Source organism: Ailuropoda melanoleuca, chromosome 15, assembly GCF_002007445.2.
Source record: "Ailuropoda melanoleuca isolate Jingjing chromosome 15, ASM200744v2, whole genome shotgun sequence".
In the NCBI taxonomy this organism is placed as follows: domain Eukaryota; kingdom Metazoa; phylum Chordata; class Mammalia; order Carnivora; family Ursidae; genus Ailuropoda; species Ailuropoda melanoleuca.
The window spans coordinates 14,991,763-15,014,584 of NC_048232.1; the positions used below are offsets into that span (position 1 = coordinate 14,991,763).

The 22,822-nt window shown below is 43.7% G+C and overlaps 1 protein-coding gene across 7 annotated transcripts in view; it reads right to left on the minus strand.

Moving 5' to 3' along the window:
* The window catches only part of RSU1 (Ras suppressor protein 1), a 238,908-nt gene that overhangs the window by 34,234 nt on the left and 181,852 nt on the right, over positions 1 to 22,822 (minus strand). For 6 of the 7 annotated variants that reach the window (XM_011224175.3, XM_034644156.1, XM_034644155.1 and 3 more), the window contains one exon: positions 16,293 to 16,910. The exons of the other annotated variant lie outside the window; for it this stretch is intronic. In XM_011224175.3, coding sequence (XP_011222477.1) covers positions 16,825 to 16,910 — 86 coding nt within the window. In that variant the 3' untranslated portion in view covers positions 16,293 to 16,824. Of the gene's footprint in view, positions 1 to 16,292; positions 16,911 to 22,822 lie in introns of those variants that run through there. 7 annotated transcript variants of the gene reach the window in all.

Here is a 22,822-nt window from a genome sequence, read left to right on the forward strand (position 1 = left end):
CTGAGAAGACGAGATGATTTCTCTAAGGAGTTCGCTATATGTTTTCAGATATCGTCATCAACCACAGAGATTTATTTACTGCCAAATTAAACTGAGCTATAGCAAGTACTGAACAAAGATAATAATACAGATGTGGTCCCTGGCTTCTAGTCTTACTTCCGCAAATAGGCAAAGTATTTACAGACCGAATAACAAATTCTAAACAATGCAGAAATAGGAAATATGCACACTGGGTGTAAGTTGAAAGCACTGGAGAGGGAGTGGTACTGGGGAGAGGATTCCATAATCATTCAAAACAGTACCAAAGACAATGTGGTGTAAAAATGAGGGGTTCAGGGGGTCAGAGGGCCCCTGTCACCCCACTGAGTCACAGATTCACTCCATAATCTTCAGCAAATCAGTTCAATTGTGTCTATTAAATGCTACTGATATTACCTGTTCGAGGACACTTCATCTTTTTGCTTATTCAAAAACACTGATTGACTTTTACCTCCATATTCTGGTCCCTGTGGGTAGCTCTAGAAATGTAAAAATGAAAGCAACATAACCCTTACCTTCAGAGGAAGTTGGTAAACTAACATATGATAGGAAGGAATTGTATCAGTTTGGATGCTCCTGACTACAAGTAACAAAAGATCCAAGGAAGCGTGGCTTAAATAGTAAAGATACCTCTCTCACATCAAAATTAAGAAAAAACCCCAAAAAACAAAAAAACCTCAAAATAGAAGTTTCTAGGGTTGGTTAATTCAATCAGCCAGTGTCATCAAGAAGGACCCAGGTATTTTCTGCCTTTCTACTCTGACGTCCTCAGAATGTTGGCCTTAGTATTTAGGCTTGTCCTTATTCATGGATGCAAGTGGCTGCCACCGCCCCAGGCATCACATCCTGAGGCAACTGATATTGAAACTGTGAGGTCTAAGAGAAGCAACGCATATATAAAGCACCGGTCCTGGCACATAGAACTTGTTCAATGGATGTTAGCTATTATTATTTTTGGAATAATGTGACACTATTTAGCTCCCAAGAAACTGCTTGTATTAGTTTGCTAATACAAACCAACAAAGTATCACACTGAGTAGCTCAAATAAAAGGAGTTTATATCCCAGTTCTGGAGGCTAGCAAGGTGTCAGCAGGACTGGTTGTTGTGAAGGAAGGGTCTATGCCAACCTCTTTCCTTGGCTTGCAGACACCCACTTCTCTCTTGGTCTCTCCACATTAACTTTTCTTTTTTAAGTAGGCTCTATGCCTAGCATGAAGCCCAACTCGGAGCTTGAACTCATGACCCTGAGAGTGAGACCTGAGCTGAGATGAAGAGTCCAGCCGCTTAACCGACAGAGCCACCCTAGTGCCCCCACATTATCTTATTTCTTTGTGTGTCTTTCTCTTCTGTGGCATTCTTTTTATTAGGACACCAGTCATAGTAGATTAGGGGCTCATCCTATGTCAGTACTAACTGCATCTACAATGACCCAATTTCCAAATAAGTTCCATTTGGAGGTACAGGAGATTAGGACTTCAACATATGGCATTTTGGGGGGAACATACCAATCCATAATAGCGTTCATCAATGTGCTTTAGTTTACGTGTCTTCATTTACTAGTGCTTTACAAAAGACCTGTCTTTTTAAAAGAGAGGAAATATTTCTTCTTCGAGAGAGGAAATAAGTGGGGAAATGGGAATTTGGCCAAGTGTTCCATGTATCAGATCTCCCTTCTAGTTAGCAAATTCTCTTTCCCTATGAGTGGATTTATTATCCACTCGGAGGTGAAAGCCACTATGGGAAATTTTCCATAAACTGAGCTCTTTTTATAAAGACTTATGGTGTCTTCCCCTGGTTTTACTTCCTTTACTTTTTTCCCCTCCAACTTCATCTTACTTATTTCCTTGTTCTTTCTAAGAAAAACAAAAAAATCCTGTTTTATTGATTTGCATTTCTTCCCCACGTGGGGGAGAAACCCAATGGCCAAGAGACTGTGCCTGGAATTTAGACCACAGAGTGAAACAAAGCATAATACTTTTTTTTTTTTTTTTTTTTTTTTACCAATTTAGATATTCTCCTGGGTGTAGGAAGAATTGGTGAGCTATTAAAAGTTGAGTGAGTGTTCTCAGCTGCTTGAGGGAAACCCCGAGACCGTCTGCACGGTCTGTCATCCGGGGCCATTGCAATCCTGTCCTTGGCCTGGAGGGAAGATGGATGGAAGAGAGCCCTGGGTTTCATTTCTGGGGAGAGGGAGAAGCTTAGAGGCGACCTAACAGGGACTCTCCCTCCTGCTTCTCGGCAGGATTGCAGGTTTCTTCATCACGCCAAGCTGAGAGGCAGTCTGGTCTCAGCTCCTTCCCCAACCCAGCCCCCTGCCTACCTCCCACTTCCCTCCTCTTTCTTTTCCACCAGACCTACAAGTGTCTGCGAACCAGAGCTTTTTAAGTTTGTCAATCGGAGCCACCCTGCCCAGAGCTGCTTCCGCTGGTGCATTCTCTGCACCTGCTTGGTGAAACAAAGGGCTGGCACTTGCCCTGTTTCTCAATTAAAACAGTCAGGTTGGCTAATTGTAATTACAGATGCCTTACTCACACTTACATAGGTACGATTTTTAATTTCAAACTAAGCTGTCTTCTGAAAACCAAATTAAATACTTTTTCTTTCTTTTTTAATGCTTACCATTAATATTTTGTAAGGAGGAATGAAAAAAGTTTTAGCATCTCCAACAGTGTGTTCCATGAGTTTCCTGGTGGGAGGTGATAAAGGCATTTTTTTTTTAACTGACTAAAAATGGTTAGCCACAGCACCATGAAAATATCTCAGAATGTTTTAAAATGACAAAAAAAAATTCTGTGACATGGAAATAGCAATTTAGAGGGGGTCCAGGGTTCGCTGGCAGCTCTGAATGGCTGATTTTAGTCTTCTCTGGACCTCCCTCATGATTTCCACACCAATTTCCATCTACATCAAAAAAACAAGCCTCCTGAGGTACAGAGGGGAAGAAGTATGGGACCATTTGTTATTTTGGACACAGATGATTCCAACTGAGGGAGGACATTAAAATGTTTCCAGAAACACAGCCTTTGAAATACAGCAATAGAGTCACATCTATAACAGACTCTTCCACAATATAAACCCCCTCAATGGAGTGCAGAACCCTTTTGTGACTCTCTATGCCTCAGATCCCACCCCCTAGGCACCTTTTTAAGTCCTGGAATTTAGCTACAGCCTTTACTGACGCTTAACAGCCACTTGCGCCACACGCAGATCGAGGCATAAAATTATGGTAGACAACATCATTCTAAAAGCTTCTGCCATTTTCAACTTTCTGGAAATCCACTGCTTTGCTATATATTCCCGGAGGAGGGTTAACACTGCACTTGTAAAGCGCTTTGCTTCCCTTAACAGGAGGATTGCGGGTGATGTGGCTGGAAACCAAAAATAATTTAACCTGATTTGCATGTCCAGAATGGAGGTGTGATGAAGCAGACTTCATTATTATTTACTGTTACTGCAAATAATACCGAATGAAAATGTGTCTCCCATGATGCCAGGTGCTAATTACTCAAATTATTTTGTTAGTATGCAGATTTTTCATGACCCTCTCTCTGCCACCCTTGTCTCTCCCTCAATGTTATTCTAGTAGTGCTAGGCTTCTCGTGCCCACAAAGCAGCCTACTCAACAGTTTCCACTCGAACATCTTTCTAGATGCTTATTCATTCTGGTCGCTCCTTATTTTTCATTTACTCAAGCTCCCCCTTACTTAGGAAGAGCTGCTCAGGGCTGGTAACCTTCTCCTGGAGGAGAGGGAGGGTGCCAAGGGCTGGAAGAGAGCTCAGGGGAGGCAAAGCTAGAATAGGAGGCATTTCAGCTAGGTCTAATGTTTCAGCCATCCTGCAACAATGAAAAAAGAGCAATGAGCTGAGATAGCAAAGCTATCACTGGGCACTACCATATTATGCTGGCGTTACTTAAATTTCGGCGAAACAACACACAAAGATCCAGGCACGATTAGGCAGCTGGTAAAACGAGAGACGGTCCCCTGTGTCTTCCGTCTTTGTTACCACAGGAAGGAAATCTCGTCCCGACATAAACAGCTTGGCCTAGAGAGATCTGCTGACAGTATGTGTCTCTGTGAAGTTGGGTTAGATAGATTTTTTACTCAAATACAGTTCTGTACTTTAGGTGGTCTTCAAAATGTGTACGAAACCACCCATTCCATTCCCCCAGCGCTTGACTGTACTTGATCCTTCTCTATTTTTCCAACAAGCTCATCTTTGGAAGAGATTGGCTCATTGGGTTTGTTTTTTTGCTTTTGGGGCTTATCCCACCCCCCAGTCCCAACAAATCTCTGGGATTATCCAAATAAATACTATGTCAGATCATATTCCAGATATGGGGGCTTTTGCCACGTGGCCTTTGAGCCAGCTGTGATTTGACCTGTGGTGTTTACCTCCAGGTGCGGTGGTGGCACTGAGTTTTGTAGTAGGACGGAGTTAACTGCTATGTCATGTTCTTGGGCTACTGAGGATTTGCCCTCGGTAACTCTAAGCACTGCCCACACATCGGAGTCCTAAGTCACTCCACCATGCTCTTTGGAAGAGGGCAGTGAGGGGCACTGATGTGTGGTGATTATGCAATTTTTATGGACAGACCACATTAGCACATCTTCTGTCAGTTTGTGTCTAGTCTTCTCTTTTAGTATTTTATTTCATGATCCCTGAATTATGTCTGGACATCCAGATTCTTGTCCTGATTTGGCAGCTAATTTGCTGTAAAACTTGAATTTGTGGGGTAAATTGACTTCTCTGGGTTTCACTTTTCTCCTCTGCCAAATGCAGGGGTTGGACAAGATGGTCTCCAAAAACCTTGCCTGAATGAGCCCTCCAAGGTTCTCTGACAGCCTGTTTTCATGCTATGATCTTTTTTTCTTTCTTTCTTTCCTTTCTTTCTTTTTCTTTTTAACAGGAGGGGGCATGCAGATAAGATGACAATATTTTATTTCCCAAAAGCTTTGATCAAACTAAGTCGGCTGAGTCGGGAACTGGTATCTCTCCACTCTCGTCTCCATATAAAATGGCATAAGTTGCTAACTATATGCAAGGAAGCATTTCTTGAGAAAATGTGAAAAATGTAAATGCGGTTAGAACTCTTTTACGATGCATACATATGATTTCTACTTTATGAAGTTGGTGATCTCTGTTCTCTTGCAGCCAGAAATCATCAAGAAAAAAAATCAATGAGCAGCTAGAAAGGCTGTGATGGTGCACTTTGAAGAGTATAATGGCAAAAAGTTATAACAGAAATATCATTAATTGATTGAGGGCGATGATTTGGTGCCTCGTCTTGTTCTGGTGTCATGATATAGCCCTGAGTTGATGACAGTTTGCCAAATGATGGTGCAGTGGAAAACCTAATTTCTGCTAATTGCTCTTTATGGCGAACTAAAGTTATTTAAAAGTTAGTGGTCAAAACAATCAGGTTCAATACCACCTTCTCAACTTTGGGTTTCCTATTAAAGACTTTTTCAGATGGGACACACCACTACCATGGAATAGAATGGCTGCCATTTTGCTAAGGCCAGCAAAATAAATACTGGTATTGTTAACCTTTGGGATCCACATAGCAAACTGGCCTGACAAAGCTCATGACCCAGGTTCTGCTGCGCCAAGGTAGTCTGATATATCTATTTTCTACTTTTCCAAAGTGGTCTTCTAAATATATACATCAGATTATATGAATTCTCTACTTCAAATCCTTCTATGGATTCCCTTTGGGCTCATAATGAAATACATACTCCATAAGATGGCTGAAAACCCCCTGTGTTTATTTATTGCTGTGTTTCTGGTGCTGGGACAGTACAAGGCATATAGTATATATTTGATGAACATTTGCTGAATTAATGAAAATCCCATGGGATCTGGTCCCTGTTCATCTCTTGCTCATCTCCAGCCACTGAGGCCTTCTTACAGTTTGAGAAATGTACCAAGTTCCTGTTCTGCACAAGGCTTCACCTTGAGCCCCCTTTCCTTTATCTGGTTAAATTCTACCTTCTTCAAGATAAAACACCATTCTTTCAGGTTTTTGTTAATCTTATTTGGCCTCTTGTATTATTCTTTCTTATAGCACCAAATTCTTCCATTTCAGAGGATTATCAAGTTTCTAATTATATAATTATTTGTATGAATATTAATTTATAAATTTCTCCCATTAGACTAGATGATTAATTTCCAGGGATTGCGTCTGCATGAAAACTGTATATTCTATAACTAATGCAGTCTATACATAATGCATGCTCAATAAATCCTTATTTAAAAAAATATTTTAGAGGAACCACTGGCATGTTAAAATTAAACTTTATTTACTTATTCTAAATATTTAATACTTGTAGATAGTTTTTTAAAAAGAGTATACAGTGAAAAGGAAGTCCCCAGTTTCTACCCCCAAAAGCGACCTCTGCTGTGTTTTATATAGATCTCCTTGCAGAGATCATCTGTGAGAATGAGCACGTATTCCACATATATCCGATAAATGTTCTTTGAGGAATGAATTAATGAATCACTTCTATTATCGCAAACCCATTGTGAAAGTTTTTTAGGGGGCAACTGGATGAGAGCTTTTCATTCTGTGCATAAAACTACATAAAATAAGCCTCACCCAGGCAACAAAGAAAAAAATAATTTAGCCAGCTCAGAAAAAAACCTTTTCGTATTGATTCTTTTTGTCTTTGTTTATAACTCTGCATTAGAAAATAAGCATGAATACAGAGTGTCACCCAACACCTATAAAGAAACGAGATTTCTTTAATGAGGTTCCCAAAAAAGTTTTCCTTTCCTCAAAAGAGATAATGGTATTTTTAGCCTTTTTTTGCAGCAGAAGCAGCCTGATGAAATAGGAATCGTTCACGTTCCTGCACAACAGGAATGAGGGAAGGCGTCTCCCTAAGGCATTCCTTGGGATGCACAGTCCAGGCTGATACTAGACCCTCGGATGTTGGCCACAGCCAGTTCTGGGTCAGCCAACAATGGAATGAAACCACACACAGCCCTGGTTTTGCTCTGGTTTCTCCATTCCCTCCAGCAGGGCAATCACTGCTGGCCTCACACTCTCTTCTGTGGTCCTCAGTGGCCTCTTCCAGAGAAGCCGCCCAGGTCTGTTCTGAGCTGGTTCCAGACGCCTACATTCATTTCCTAGGGCTGCTGTAGCAAGATGCCACCAACTCGGCACCTTAAACCAACAGGAATTCACTCTCCCACCGCTGTGGAGGCAGGAAGTCCAAAATCAAGGTGTCAGCAGGGCCACATGCCACCTGCAGGTTCTAGGGAACATTCCTTCCTCGCCTTTTCCAGGGTCTGACGCAAGGCAAGGGACGCCGGCAATCCTCGGCATCTTTTGCCTTGCAGCTGTATCACTCCAATCTCTGCCTCCACTGTCACCTGGCTTTTGCCCATGCATGTGCCCTCCAGCGTCATTACACGGCTTTTTCAGAAGGACATGACTGGATTGAGGGCACACCCACCTCATCTAGTAGGACTTCGTTTGAACGTAATTACATCTGCAAAGGCTGCATTTCCAAATACTGTCACATTGGAAAGTTCCAGGAAGACATGGATCTTGGGGGGGGGGGGCACTCTACAATCCAGCTTAGCACCCAAGGCAGAGGACCTGTGCCCAAGGGAAGCCGAGGCCAGCGCCCAACGCACGAACATGGCGGCGCCCTCCGACCGCCGCTTCTTCCCAGCCCACGGAACCTGAGCTTCTTCATGTGTGGCCCCCACGCACCTACAATTGAAATCGCCATGCTCTCACACTGCTTATTTTTAGATCAAGTGTGGTTTTTACTGCCTGTCACCCAAATCTTTTCCATTGCTGATCCTTACAAAACGGCAACAGCAAAGCTCCATCCCACACTGGAGTTTTAAATGGCTGGACAAGCTTGGAGCTAAGACCTCGTCTCCAGGCAGGGCCTCCCCTGACGGAAACATTGGTCTCGCACTGCATTGTGATTTAAGAAGTGGCTCTTTGTTAAAATCCTGGTTGCACAAGTGACAAATACACCAGCCCACACAAGCAGCGAGACTGCCCGCCTGGGACGGCAGGGATATTTTGGGCGGTACTCCGGGGGAGTTATGAATGGATTGGGCTGCTTTCCCTACTTTCGATTGTTAGCCAGGGGAAGCTGCTTTCCTCCCGGGGCAGGAACGAGCTAGTTTTGCTGACAACACTCGTACACAGACAATACCAATTTCAGAGCGCCGGTGGGCAGTAGAACCATCAAGAAGACGGCACCTCTGGAGACAGAAAGTCGGTCCTGTGAATGCGGACACTGGGATGCTCCCTGAGGTGGGAGAACGGAATCCCTGACGTCAAGGAGCTGTGTGTCCCGTCAGCTGTATAACCAACAGCTTGTTCTATTCTTCCACCAGGAGCTGATGTGACCTGTAAGTAGTAGGTAACGAGCAACTTTTCTAAGCAGACGCCTTTCCTGATAACACTACATTCTTACCCAACCCTGTTTCCTTCATTCACTCCCGGTTCCTGGCCCTGCAACCTTAGGAGAGGTATCGCCTGATTCTTCAGAATGTCCCTAAATATCCCATTATGACACATGACCTCTCCGTTTATAAAATTAGCATAAATGCTTCCGTGAAACAGCCACAAGATGTTTGAACTATCCCGTGGAAATAGCATTCATTCATCAAACAATATCTGAATGCCCAGTAGGCTCTAGGTCCTCTGCTAGTTAGGAGGGCAACAGGGTGAGTAAGGGGGTGGGGGGTTCTCCTAGGTCTCTGAGCTGCTACAAAGGCGCAAGTGGTCTGATCATGCCAGGCCAAAACTGCTTGAAAATGAAACCCTAAGAAACTTGCCACCTATTTCAGGAGGGAATGCTCCTTGGATGGGTCATGGGAAAGAATCCCATTTGGAGTAAAATAGTTCCTCATGCAACAGTATGTGTGGAGTGCTGCTATTCTGGATGAGATAAGAAAAGGCCAGAGCTGTTCTCGGGAGTGGGGCTTATCTGTTTTGGTAAATACTTCTCTTGGCCATCAGAGAGGTGCTGTCACCTTCCTAAGCACCGAAAGCAGAGAGAGTGGAAACCAAAAGTCAGCATTTAGAGAAGTGGGATAATGTTCACTAACCTTGCTGTCATCACGTACTCACTTCAATGTGTTAATAAAATGAACATTTCAAGAAACCAAAAGCAGACATTCCAACTTGAGGGCTGATGCAAAGGGAAACTGTTGCCTTTTTGAGAGACCAAGGGAGTCCTGCTTGACAGCAGAGTGGTAATGTCAGATGGAGAAACGGACGTCTGCTCTAGGAATGAAAAGAATTTTGTCCTACATCCTTGCTCTACCACTCACTGGCTTTTGGGCCTTTAGGAAAGCTCTCTTGTTTCTCTGAGGTCATCTTTCCTATAGAATGACAATAACCAATGAGTAAGAGTGGGGGAAAAAACCCCACAAAACAACACAGTGTCTGAGACATGGAAGTCCATCAGGAAATAAGTGCTAAGAGTCATATAAAATAAATTCAGGAGGAAACCAGGCAATGGCAACTTACTACATTCTATTATGTATGAAATGAATATGAGGCAAGAGGCAATACCACAAAATATCGATATGCAGTACTAATACACATCTGACATTTCTAAAGACCACAGGGGTCTCCTATTATAACTGATGGAACGACGAATGACACACATCCACATAAATGCATTTTATATATATGTATATACACACACACGTATACATACATGTGTACATATATAAAGAGCAATGACACAGGATGTACATATGTACACACACACAGTATAATCTTATGATATTAAGGATGAAGAAATCTACACATGAATGATCAATCTGAGGCCACAAAGTGTCCAGGATACAACAGAGACCAGTAGTACTTTGGCTGCTGGTTCTGCTGTCTTTCAACATCCCTTCCCAGAGAAGTGCATTTGGATGCACATCCCCAGGTTCTTTTGAAACTGACTCACATTGACCAGAGCACTTGGATTTTGCTTCGGGGCCTTTCCTCTAGATGTCTTAACAGGTAAATTAAATGTAAAGGCGTGAGGGATATAATGCCCTTCTGGTCCAAGCTGCTGCAGAAGAAATCAATGGTTATTTGAAGAAGGTTTTAAATAATCGAGTATGCAACAGTTGGGTCATCACAAGAGAAACCAAAAGTTCAGGTAAAAGTTGGTTTGAACTTCTATAGGGTTGAATAAAGTCTCATCTATAAGTCTCACCTATAGGGTTCAGAGATTATTTTTCCCTTATGCAAATTTGAGAAAATTAAATAAAATGGACTCAAACTACGAAATAGAAAACTACAGGAATGCCTAAGATTATCCCCTTCCTTCTTCCTTAGTGTTAGCTTTATAGTATCCAGTGACAATTGTATTGAATTCAATTAAACAAGCATTTACAGAGCTCCTAACGTATACCAGGCATCGGGCTAAGTGCTGGAGATACAACAGTTCATGCAATAATCAGGGGACTGTTTTTGTGAGAAGCTACATAGTGAATGCATTTGGCTTTTGGGTCATACAGGCTGGTACGAGTAGCACGAAAGCAGCCTCCTGGAGACTCCACTCTAGGGATGACAGAACCTACATTCTGGGGCTTGAAAAAGGCGACAAATGAAATAAACTGCAATTTTTAAAAAAGATTTTATTTATTTGAGAGCGAGTGAAAGACCGTAAGTGTGTGGGGGAGGGGCAGAGGGAGAGGGAGACTCAGACACCCCCCTGAGCAGGGAGCCTGCCCAGGGGATCATGACCTGAGCCGAAGGCAGATGCTTCAACAACTGAGCCACCCAGGTGTCCCCAAATAAACTGCAATTTAAAACAGGGTGATCAAGGTAGGCCTTATTGAGAAAGTGACTTTTTAGCAAAGATTTGAAGTTGGTGAAAGAGAACATTCTAGGAAAAGGATAGAAAGCACAAAAGCCCCAAGGGAGAAGAGCCTGGAGGCCAGTGAGGCTGGAATAAAGCAAGTGAGACAAATAGAGGAGAAAAGGCAGATCACACACAGTCTTGCAGACCATGGTTACTGGAGACACCAGTGGAAGATCCTGGGCAGAACTTTGTTCTGATTTCTGTGTTAAAAGAATCACTGCTGAACAGGGATTATAAGAGAGCAAGAGCGAAAGCAGGGAGCCCAAATGGAGGATACTGTAATAATCCAGGTGAGAAGTCAAGAGTACCTGGACCAGGGTGGGGGAAGATGGTGTGAAGTCTGCAAAGAGGAGGGAGCTCTCTCAAACTTGTTTTACCAGGCCAGCAATACCCTGATAACAAGCCAGAAAGGAGACTACAAGAAAACTATAAGCCAGTATCTCTGGATGAATATGGGTGAAAAAATTCTCAATAAAATACTAGCACACTAAATTCAGCAGCACATTAAAAGGATCACTGACTGTCATTAAGTGGGATTTACCCTTGGGATGCAAGGATGGTTCAACATACACAAATCCATAAATATATCCTATTAATGAAAGAAAAAAACCATATAATTATCTCAATAGACACAAAAAAGCACTGGACAAGATTCAACATCGAATCATGATAAAAACTCTTAACAAATTAGAAATAGAAAGAACATACACAATAAAGGGCATATATGAAAAACCTACTCAATGGTCGAAGGTTAAAAGCTGTTTTTCTAAGATTAAGAACAAGTCAAGTGTACCTACTCTTACCACTCACATTCAACATAGTACTGGAAGTCCTAGACAGAGCAATCAGGCAAAGAAAGAAAAGGCATCAATATTGAAAAGGAAGAAGTAAAACTGGCTCTCTTCATAGATGACATGATTTTCTATATAGAAAACCCTAAAAACTCATCCAAAATACTGTTAGTTCTAATCAATGAATTCGGTAAGGTTGCAGGAAACAAAATTAACATGCAAAATCAGTAGTGTTTCTATACTCTAACAACAAATTTTCTGAAAAAAAAGATATTGATCCCATTTACAATAGCATCAAAAACAATACCAAGGAATAAAAACTAAAGATATGGAAAATTTTGACTCTGAAGACTACAAGACATTGAAGAAAAAAATCTAAGAAGACACAGATAAATGTAAAGGTATCTCATGTTCATGGACTGAAAGAATTTTTATTGCTAAAATGTCCATACTACCAAAAGCCATCTATAGAGTCAGTGCAATCCCTATCAGGACTCCAATGACATTTTTTACAGAAGCAGAAATATATATATGGGACCACAAAGACTCCAATAGCTAAAGCAATCCTGAGAAAGCACAAAGGGGTAGGTGTCATATATCCTGATTTCAAGCTGTATCATAAAGCTATAATGATTACATAAAGCTATAGTCATCAAAACAGTATGGTACTGACGTAAAAACAGATACACAGACCAATGGAACGGAATCAAGAGCCCATAAATAAACCCACGCATATAAGGTCAACTGGTATTTGACAAGGGAGTCAAGAACACCCAGTACGGAAGAGATGTTCTCTTTAGTAAATGGTGCTGGGAAAACTGGATATCCACACATAAAAGAATAAAACTAGATCCGTATCTTAGACTACTCAAAAAGAATGAAAGACTTAAATGTAGGGCAAGAAACTTAAAACTCCTAGAAGAAAATATAGGAAAAAAGCTTCTTGACATGGGCCTTGGCAATGATTTTTTGGATATCATACCTAAAGCACAAGCCACAAAATTAAACATATATAAGTGGAACTACATCAAACTAAAACACTTCTGCACAGCTTAAAAAAAATCAACAAAATGCGAAGACAACCTACAGAATGGGAAAAAAAATTTGCAAACTATATATCTGATAAGAGGTTAATATTCAAAATACATAAATAATTCATACAACTCAAGAGCAAAAAAAATAATCCAATTAAAAAATGGGCAAAGAACCTGAACAGACACTTTTCTGAAGAAGATACACAAATGGCCAACAGATGAAAAAATGCTCAACATCACTAAGCAGTAGAGAAATACAAATCAAAACCACAATATCATCTCACACCTGTTAGAATGGCTATCACCAGAAAGGTAAGAGATAACAAACAATGCAAGGATGTGGAGAAAAGGAACCACCATGCACCGCTGGTGGGAATATAAGTTGGTGCAGCTCCCATGGAAAACAGTATAGAGGTTCCTCAAAAAATTAAAAATGGAACTACCATCCATCAATTCTCCTTCTGCGAATGTAACCAGAGAAAATGAAAACACTATGTTGAAGAGACAGCTACACCCCCTTGTTCACAGCAGCATTACTTACAATAGCCAAGACATGAAAATAACCCAAGTGTTCACTGATAGATAAATGGACAGAGAAGATGTGGTGTATATACGCAGGAATACTACTGTATGGAATATTACTCAGCCATAGAGAAGAAGAATCCTGCCATTTGTAACAACACGGATGGACCTTAAGGGCATTATGCTAGGTGAAATTAGTCCCAGAAAACATAAACACTTTATGATCTCATTTACTTGTAAAATCTAAAAAACAAAACCAAACAAAACTCCTAGAAAAAGAGATCAGATCTGAGGATACCAGGGGCAGGCGTGGGGAGACAGGATTGGAGGAAGATGGTCAAAAGGTACAAACTTCCACTCATAAGATCACCAAGTCCTGGGGATGGAAGGTACAACATCACAGCTCCAGTTAACACTGCTGTATGGTATATCTGAAAGTTAAGAGAGTAAATCCTGAGTTCTCACCACAAGGAGAAAACATTTTTTTTTATTGATATGAAATGATAGATGTTAAATTACTGTGGTAATCATTTCACAATATATGAGTCATATCACGATGCTGTACGCTTTAAATTACACAGTGCTGTATGTCAATTATATCTCAGTAAAACTGGGTTATGAAAACTACCTTTTTTTTTTTTTTTCAAAGATTTTATTTATTTAGAGACAGCCAGTGAGAGAGGGAACACAAGCAGGGGGAGTGGGAGAGGAAGAAGCAGGCTCCCAGTAGAGAAGCCTGATGTGGGGCTCAATCCCAGAACGCTGGGATCACGCCCTGAGCTGAAGGCAGACGCCTAACAACTGCGCCACCCAGGCGCCCCATGAAAACCACCTTTTTGAACTGTGGATAAAATGTTGATCAGGGTACCAAGTCACCAAAAAGTGTATGAGAACATGCAAAAAACCCACTTCAGTGACCAAGAAAAAAACACCCTGAGATTTTATATTATGCTTGAATTCAAATATATACTATTTTCTGGATTGCATAGTATATTTCATTTTGAAAACAAATAATATTTTCTGATTACAAAAGCACACATGATCACTACAGAAAATTTAAAGTACAGAATAAGTATTTGAAATTAAAAAAAAAAATAGGGAAAGGGGATTAAGAGTACACTTATCCAGACAAGCACAGAGTAATGTACAGAATTGCTGAGTCACTACATCGTACACCTGAAACTAACACAACACTACATTAACTATATTGGAATTGAGATTGAAAACTTAATAAAAAAATAATAAAAATTAGAAAAAATGAAAAAAAAAAGGTTAAAAACAATCTTAACCTTCCAAAGAGAGACAATTTATCAGCCATAAAATCCTGGTCCATTTAATTTTTCTGCACATACATATCACAAACACAATTTCCTTTTTACACAGCTAGGACCATATCGTTTTTTAAATTTTACTTTTTTACTTAACTGGAGCATAGGATTATCTCCCTTTGCCCTTAGCTATTGTTCTTTAAGTTTTAATGTCTGGATAAAAGTTTGTCATGTGAACACACTGCTAACCCTTCTTTCATGGGTGGGCGTTTGCTTTTCCCCATGTTTCCACTGTGTAAAAAAGCTATAAGGGCGATTTACAAATACAGCTCCTTGTGTGCACGTCTGATAATGTCCTCAGGATAAATTCCTAGAAATAAAACTTCTGGGTCGGAGTACACAATTTCAATGTTTTGCTACATACTGTCAAATTGCTACCACCTTCCTGGAGAGAAATTTATATTCCCAATAGCAGTGGATACGAATGTTTATCTCATGTTCCTCCCCAGCACTAACTACAGTCTTAAAAAAATATTTGCACATTCCTCATTGTTACACATTTTTATTTTTCGTTTGATTTGTATTTTTTTGATTACTAGTGAGCTTGGACGTTTTTCCATGTTCCTTAGAGATAGTTCCTCTCCGTGAATTTACGTGTATTGCCCATATTTCTATCGAGAGCGTTCATCTTTTAAAGAAATTATTCCTAAGAGTACATTGTGATACTTTTACTAACGCTTTGTTGCTAGTTAAATTTTAGACAAAGTCTTTCCAATCAACAACAGAAGAGGCATTGTTCTTCTTCCTGCAATTTCACGAGCTAAAAAAAAAAAAAAACACAATAATTTAAAAAATTCAGGCTGAGGCAAAGACGGCACCTAGAAAAATTAAGTCTACCCTAACCCCAAAGAGGAGATGGCACCGGGGAACTCCTTAGCCCACAGGAACCGTCTATCAGGAAGTTTTCCAGAAACAGAGTAGATCGTGATCAGTGGTATTTCTCATTCAAATGCAAAGTCCATCTCCCACGTAAATCGGGACTTTTTATTTTATTTTTATTTTTTGGTTGTGTTTTGATTCTGGCTTTTTCCATGTCCCAGTGGTCCTGGTTCTTGGGGGCTCCACTGTGAAACTGGAGGGAGGCAAGACAGGAGTAGACACACCACAATCCATCCGAGAGTGTTACGTCTTCACGCTCCTTTTGTTTCGAGACACTGGGTGTTGGCAGCCCTCATAGCGCCAGGATGCTGCTTGGGTTTATTTTCACTTACATCCGTATTACTGTGGGTAAGAACAAAGCTGCCTATCACAGATGCTACACAACTGGTTGTTTAACGACTCTGCAGCTGCAGTTTCTACCCTGGGGGTGGGGTGGGGTGGGGTGTGCACATTCGCACAACCGCGCTGGCACCGTCAGAGTCACGCAGAAGAATGCTCTGCTATGAGCAGATCTGCTGCAGTGACAAGAAACATACTTGAGTTTTTCTCTCTCCGTTTCACAACTTTTGTCTACCAGCCACTGGCAGAAGTCACCGTTTCTTCAGCTAAGAAATGCTGCTTTCCAAAATCCTTTGGCAGAGTCTCCCAGAGATTTGTTTTTCTGCTCCTTCCTAATTTAGAAACAGTCTTCAAAGGGGGAAAAAAAAAAACAACCTGACAAATCAATGCAGGAAGAAACCAATTCTGATTTAATTTTGCATTTCTTTCCTGGAATGTGTCAGAGTTTACCATCTACAACCAATACAATTTGGATGGGATCACTTGGGGGAAAAAATAAATAAACAAAGATGTGCATACCCTAAGATCAGACCGTGCTTTATTCAAGAAGCAACATGTGATACAAATTCGAGATTTTTATTAAAAATTATTTGTCATTTAACATAATATCTCGATGGTTACGGAAAGCTTTTAATAAAGCGAAATAATGAGTTATATGAATAAACAGAAGAATGAACAGTGTTAACTGTGACATTTTAATGATCACGTGGTTTTAATTATTCTTTTGATAATATGCAACTTTGTGAACATCTATTCAAGGGACTGAACTATGCGCCTACTATGGAATTTGCAGTTGAATTAGAGCTTTGTTTCCTGTCTTTGGCATTTTTAAGCAAACAAATGGAAGTGGTTCTAAGAATTTATAAAAATCTACCACCTACCAAAAGCATTTAAAAGGTAAAGTGATAAGTGCTAGAAAGAGAAAAAAAACAACACACGCTCATGGTATTTATTTGTGGGATACAGTAACAGAACAGAAGTCGAATGAGAGAAGCAACCAGAAGTTCAGCCCATGCCAACCAACCCTTTATTTGTTCTTGGCTGTCAGGGGTTTCCGGCTGATCTTTTTCGATTTGTCATTATTTTTCTTCGGCGGTTCTGGGTTTGCTTGCATGTGTCTGCCGTAGAGGCTGCAAAGAGAGAGGGAGAAATGGTGAGATCCGCCTTGCTAACACAGGACCAGTTTTCATTGAGAGGGCTTTAAAGAAGAGATTCATCTCCAGGAATGTTCAGGAAGCCAAAGAAAACTAAAAGATCACTTCTGCTTGGTCCGGGTCAGACATTTTATTTAAGACTGTAAATTCTCTTACACACACACGTGCACACACAGAACACACTATGAGGTCAGTTCTGGACAAGGGTCCTGGAATTTCACACTCACTGGGCCGTGTGTGGAAACCCCAAAGGAAGAGGGACCTGGGGATTGTGTGAACCAGTGATGCTCAGCCCAGCTGTTCCAGAATGAAGCTCGAAGGGCTGTGAGTGTTGAAGCCGACAATGACAAAAACTGGGTCGAACTGAAGAGACAGAGTGTCCATTTAGTGAAAAGTGAACATCACGCCTGGCTGGCAAAGCCCGGGGGCTGGATAATGTGACAGAGAGCAATGGTGTCCAAGCCTGCTTGGGCTGCTCACCCGTGATTGATAGCGCTGGGATGGCGGCCACACATCAATGCCATGTTAATAAGTACCGTTGATTAAATGTTGACAAAGTACCCTACAATTATAGTGGATGGCATTCGGCGCAGAGCGAAGCTCGCTTGTGGCTGAGAGGATGGAACCCAACAGCAGATAGTAATTAACCGATAATTTATGAGTAATTCTGATTAAACAAAATTAAAAGCCAACCCTCAAATAAATACAGCTCGACTTTAACTTCCCTTATGGATATAACTGTGTCCCCGAACGAGCCCGGTGTGCGTCTCTGTTCCTCCAGAGCAAAGGCAATGCATGATCTGCTTGCGGCAACTGCCCTGTGTCACCTGGATGGGGGAGGAGTGAGAGACTGACGTCCCGGGGCAAGGTGTCCCTTGTTCTAAAGTCCACTCAAGGAGTCGATACTCTCTTGATGCTTGCACCTTGCTAGGCAAACTGGTGGCACAGGCTGATGCTCTTGAGGTCACGGACACTGTGGTCGACTGGCCAATGGATGGACCTCGCATACAGAGTTGGCCAACTGATCGAGTAATTAGGGATAAGTTGATAAGTGATAGTGTGGTCTTCTCCAGAGGCTTCCAAGTGTCTCCCCAGAAGGGCCACGAGCAGGTTCCACCAGCAGTGGCCACGAAGCTAGGTCTCTGCTCGCAAGGAGCTCAGAATGCAGAGGCCAGAGCCGGCAGCACTGACCCACGAGCTGGAGGATATACATCCAGCCAGGGGCTGGGAATGTCTCCAGGTAAAAGGGGGACCATCTCCCAGGTTAAGGAGGGACCACGTGTCTCTTTCACAGGTAACGTTACAGCCTGCAAGTTAGCTTTCAACTTCTGTAAAAATGAGCTTACGAGACTTTGCTCAGTCTCATGGAGAGGCCCAGTCATGCCCAGCCTGCCAGTCAGTGAGCCACCCTGTGTCCCCATAGGAGAAACACCTCTGACTATCACCTTACACCACAACCGGAGCTCTGCAGAGGTGATTTAGGAACTTGCCACGGCAAGACTGTCCTCTGTTATCTGGGGACCCCTCTCCCTCACCCCTGCAGCGTCTCTCCCAGAGGCAGCAAACGGGTTAAAGAAGTACCCGAAGCAGACACCTCCCTTATTCCTCAGCTTTAGCAACACATACCCTGAAACAGCCTTCTTCCTCTAGCGGGCCCAGCCCCTCCCCTCCTCCTATGACACAGCTTGCTTCATGTGAGCTCACAAAGCAGGGTGGCGTCCCCAGGGCCGTTGTGCTCCAAGTCCTCTCCAAAGTCCTACAGTGTGTGCCTTCCTAGCTTCCATCTGGCCTCATCTACCTCTCCTCAATTTCCCAAACCCTTACTCCTGGAAGGGGAAAAACATCCCTGTTCTTACTCACAGACAGCATTCAACGTTAAGGGTTACAAAAGTCTGCAGAAGTACAGCTCTGTAGCGCATGAGCTGGGAAATCTGGCAAGAGCGACACAGAGGAGACGTCAGAGGAGGAAAGAGAAGATCGGACAAGGGCCTACGTGTCACATCCTGAAGCAGTATGAGCCGAGGTGGGCACAGAGGGCTTCCTGGAAGAGGTGGGGTTTTCAGTGGACCATGGTAAACCAGCAAGGTCATCTCAGAGGGGAGTGCAAAAGCTGTTTGGAACTCAGCAAGGCTCCTTTTGTTACGAAGGAACTAGAATGTTCCAATGTTCCAATGTCTGCCTTTTGTAGGGTCAGACCCCACTGTGCCTGGACCTCCTGGGGTCACACAAGTCACTACATGGGGCCAGATCAGACAGCGCATTCGTGAGCTTGATGTTGAAATCCTCCTTCTGTGACTTACTAGCTGTGGACTCTGGGCAAAGGACTGGCATCCCCCACATCCCTCGCTTGCTGTGCCTCAGCTTCTCCATCTGTAAAAAAATGATGCTGTATTCTGAGTATGGCAGCTTCGGTGGTTAAAATGAGCCCAGTATACCCGGTACGTCTCCTGGAAGTGGTCACTGGGTGCTTGCTGAATAACACGCTGACATGGGGTTGTAGTTGGAGGGATTTAATAAAGATAATTCTATGATTACTTCTTTAGGGCTTTTTCCTTTGGAAAAAAAAATAACATGGTGTTTTCAATCAATGCCAAATCCCCAAGCATCTCTGGGAGAAAGGTTTTAATCCTCTTTGAAGAAAGCAACTAAGGCAGAGCTCAGTGCATGCCCCCACTTCCTGGCTGAGTCACTGGCAACACGGGGATGCTGCGGGGCCCTCCGCCCGGTCCCTGACTCCTCCCGCTGCGTGGGCAGACGAGAGTGGCGCTTTACCAGTGGCCGTGCGCACATGCAGACACCACTGGGGCAGAGCAGGAATGACAAGCATCTTAGGGTCCGAAGTCTGGGGTTCCATTCTGGGCTCTACCAGGGATTAGCCATGAGGTTCCATTTGGTAAGTCAGTGTGGTAGGCAAAATAATTCCCCCTCCCCCTGAAAAATACTGACATTCTGACCCCTGAAGCCTGTGAACACATTATATCATAAAGGGACTCTGTGGAGGTGATTAAGGATCGTGGGCTGGGAAGACTAGCCTGCATTTTTCGAGTGGGCTCAGTGCAATCACAAGGGTCTTAATAAGAGGGAAGAAGGTCAGAGTCAGAGGGATCTGAACATGTTACACTGCTGGCTTTGAAGATGGAGGAGAGGGGCTCCCAGCAAGAAATGCAGGCAGCCTCCAGAAACTAGAAAGAAAGGCAAGGCATTCTCCCCTGAAGCCCCCAGCAGGATGTAACCCTGCGGACACCTTGATTTCAGACTTCTAACCTCCAGAGCTGTACGAGGGTCCATGTGCTTTGTTTTCAGGCACCAAGTTCATGGTACTTTGTTATAACAACAGGGAACTTATGCAGCAAATGGACCCTTCTGGCCTGATGGGGCAGCCTAGAAGTGAGGCGTCTGCTTACCTTCCGCGGAAGAAAAACGGGAGACTTTCTGGGGTTAGCAGGTCATTGAAAAGAAGGAAAAGTTAAACTAAGTTTCAAAAAGGACAAAGTATGCCCCAAAGTGTTTCCCCAAAGGAAAAATGGGTGCTGTTTCTACCAGAAGAAGAGGGAACAGGGGAGCAAGGTGCCTCCTCTCTACTCTAGTTGGACTGGATAGTCCCCACCCCCTCTATTCTCTGATGCTAACACCCTAGCCCGTGTTTTGAATGTACCCAGGATTTCACTTCTAGAGCTGACTGAATGAGGCACGGAGAGGCCAATGCCATTGAAAGAAGTTTCCCAAAAGGAGGGGGCATGCCACACCACCCAAGGCCACATGGGGAAGTGCCAGGGTTGGTGAGGAGGCACAGGGAACAAAGCAGGGAGCAGGACCCCAGTCCTTTATGGTGGTTTTGTGGGAAGGAATGGGTGGGTTTGCGTGAATTTAGGGATGGGCAGTTTGAATAATTTCTAGGCGCTCAAGGCTATCAGGGTGGTCTCCAGTTGTATGGGATCTGGCCCTGGGGTGATTTAGGGCAGGGGAAATACTGGCTTGGTGTGTGTGAGTTCCCTGAAGCCTCAAGGTGGTTGAGGTGTTAGCTTTGGACCGGTTGGTTTACGTATCAAAAACAACCTGGCAATGAAGTTGGTTGCTATCTCTAGGAATTAAGCTAGCCCTGCATAGGGCAGTCTCTCCCCAGCCAGCAAGACCTCCAAGATGTCAAAACAGCATAAAAAACAGAAAACAAGAAACATGACTAATGAATACAGTCACCACCTTCAGGATGCCTTCTGTCCTCCTGACCCCATATCCACCCCCCACCCCCCGCATGACATACTTTCCCCTCGGCCTTAGCGAAGACAGCTTCTCTGACTCTACCTGTTCCTTCCACCTCCTCCATCTGGGAAAATCCCAATCATCCCTTGGACCCTGGCACAAGGCACTTTCCAGACGAGCATGTCTCCTTAGCACTCTGCTCAGGCAGCACCTGTCCTGCCCTCCCAGAGCCCATGGCATCCTGCCCTGGGGATCCCCAGACAATAGTCCTGGGGCTTCACTCCCGTCTGCTTTCCCACACCCTGTTCGCCCTCAATGACATGTGACTTTGGGCAAGTGGCTCATTTGCCACCGTTGAAGCCCGTATCTGCAACCTGAGGACGAACATTGCTAGCTACCTCGTAGGGCTTCGGCGAAGATTAAACCGGACACGGGAAAGGTCTTGTCTGCGCAGGGACACAGCAGACGCTCCAGAATGGCAGTGGACACCTTTGACCTCTCGCACAGGTCCAAGACTCAGGCTAAGCTGGCTAGTTCCTTCCACCTGGCATGTTGCCTTCCAGCACATACCAGAGCCAGGAATGCAATCTTGCGTCATGACCTTCAAAGGGAGGAGGCTTCCCGTCGGCACTGAAATCGGGCCCTGCCAGCTTGAGAGTGGTGACTAAGGGAGCCCCGCTCAAAGTCACCGACAGGGCAGCAGCCACTGGGAGACAAGATGTTCAAGCCCTACAGAGGAAGGACCCGATGCCACAGAGTCGTAGAAACCTTCCTCTCCCCCAAGATCGGAGGTGGACAGAGGGTAAGTGAAAGATGACGAAGGAGTGGGAAAAACCGACGAAAAACAACCCAAAGTGACAGGCAAGGTTCCATTACGCACAGGAGTCTGAGGACGCTGCTTCTGTCACTGAAGAGACTCTCAAAGGCGGGTGCCTCGGGATGCCGTCCGCTGGGGGAGGTGAGCAAGCCAGCGCCGCGCAGCCCCCTCCCGGGGCGCTCTGTTCTCACCTGCGGGAGTGCGCCCTGCCCCGAGCGCCACCCGCTGAGTTCCTGCCACGACCCCCTCTGGAAAAATCCCTGTGAAATGGTTCCATGGCCGCCGGGGTCATCTGACTGATCCCTTCAGACGCATCCGGTTAAAGCAGCCTGCACGCTGGCTACCTGAAGCAACGGCACGCTACCGCCCATTGACAGCTGGGACTGCAGCAAAAAATTCCAGCTCGCTGGAATCGAATCAAGTTCGCAAGTCATCTCGAGGAGTGTGATATGCATGCGCTCCTAGTACTAACAGCCACATTTTACTGAACATGGGCATTTTCATTGTGGGAAATAATCCACAGGAGGCTGACGGTTTCTTTTGGATCCCAGGCTCTCCTTCAGACCCTCTACCCGCTCAGGGCTGCAGCAGAGGACCACGGGGGGCCCACCCCATTCCTTGTGAAAATGCCCTCTCTTGGCTGCAAGGCACCATCTTGGTTCCTAGTCTCTCCTCTGGACACTATTTCAGCCCTATGTTTCTGCTTTTATCTTGTTTTCTCTTCCCTAGAAAGGACATCTAACTTACAGCTTCAGTGACCACCTCTAAGCAGCACCTCCCCGAACCCCAAGCCACCACCATCTTCGGCCTTTCCCACTTGGATATCGAGCCATTAAACCCAACCAAACAAAGCACAGAACAGTTTCCCGCC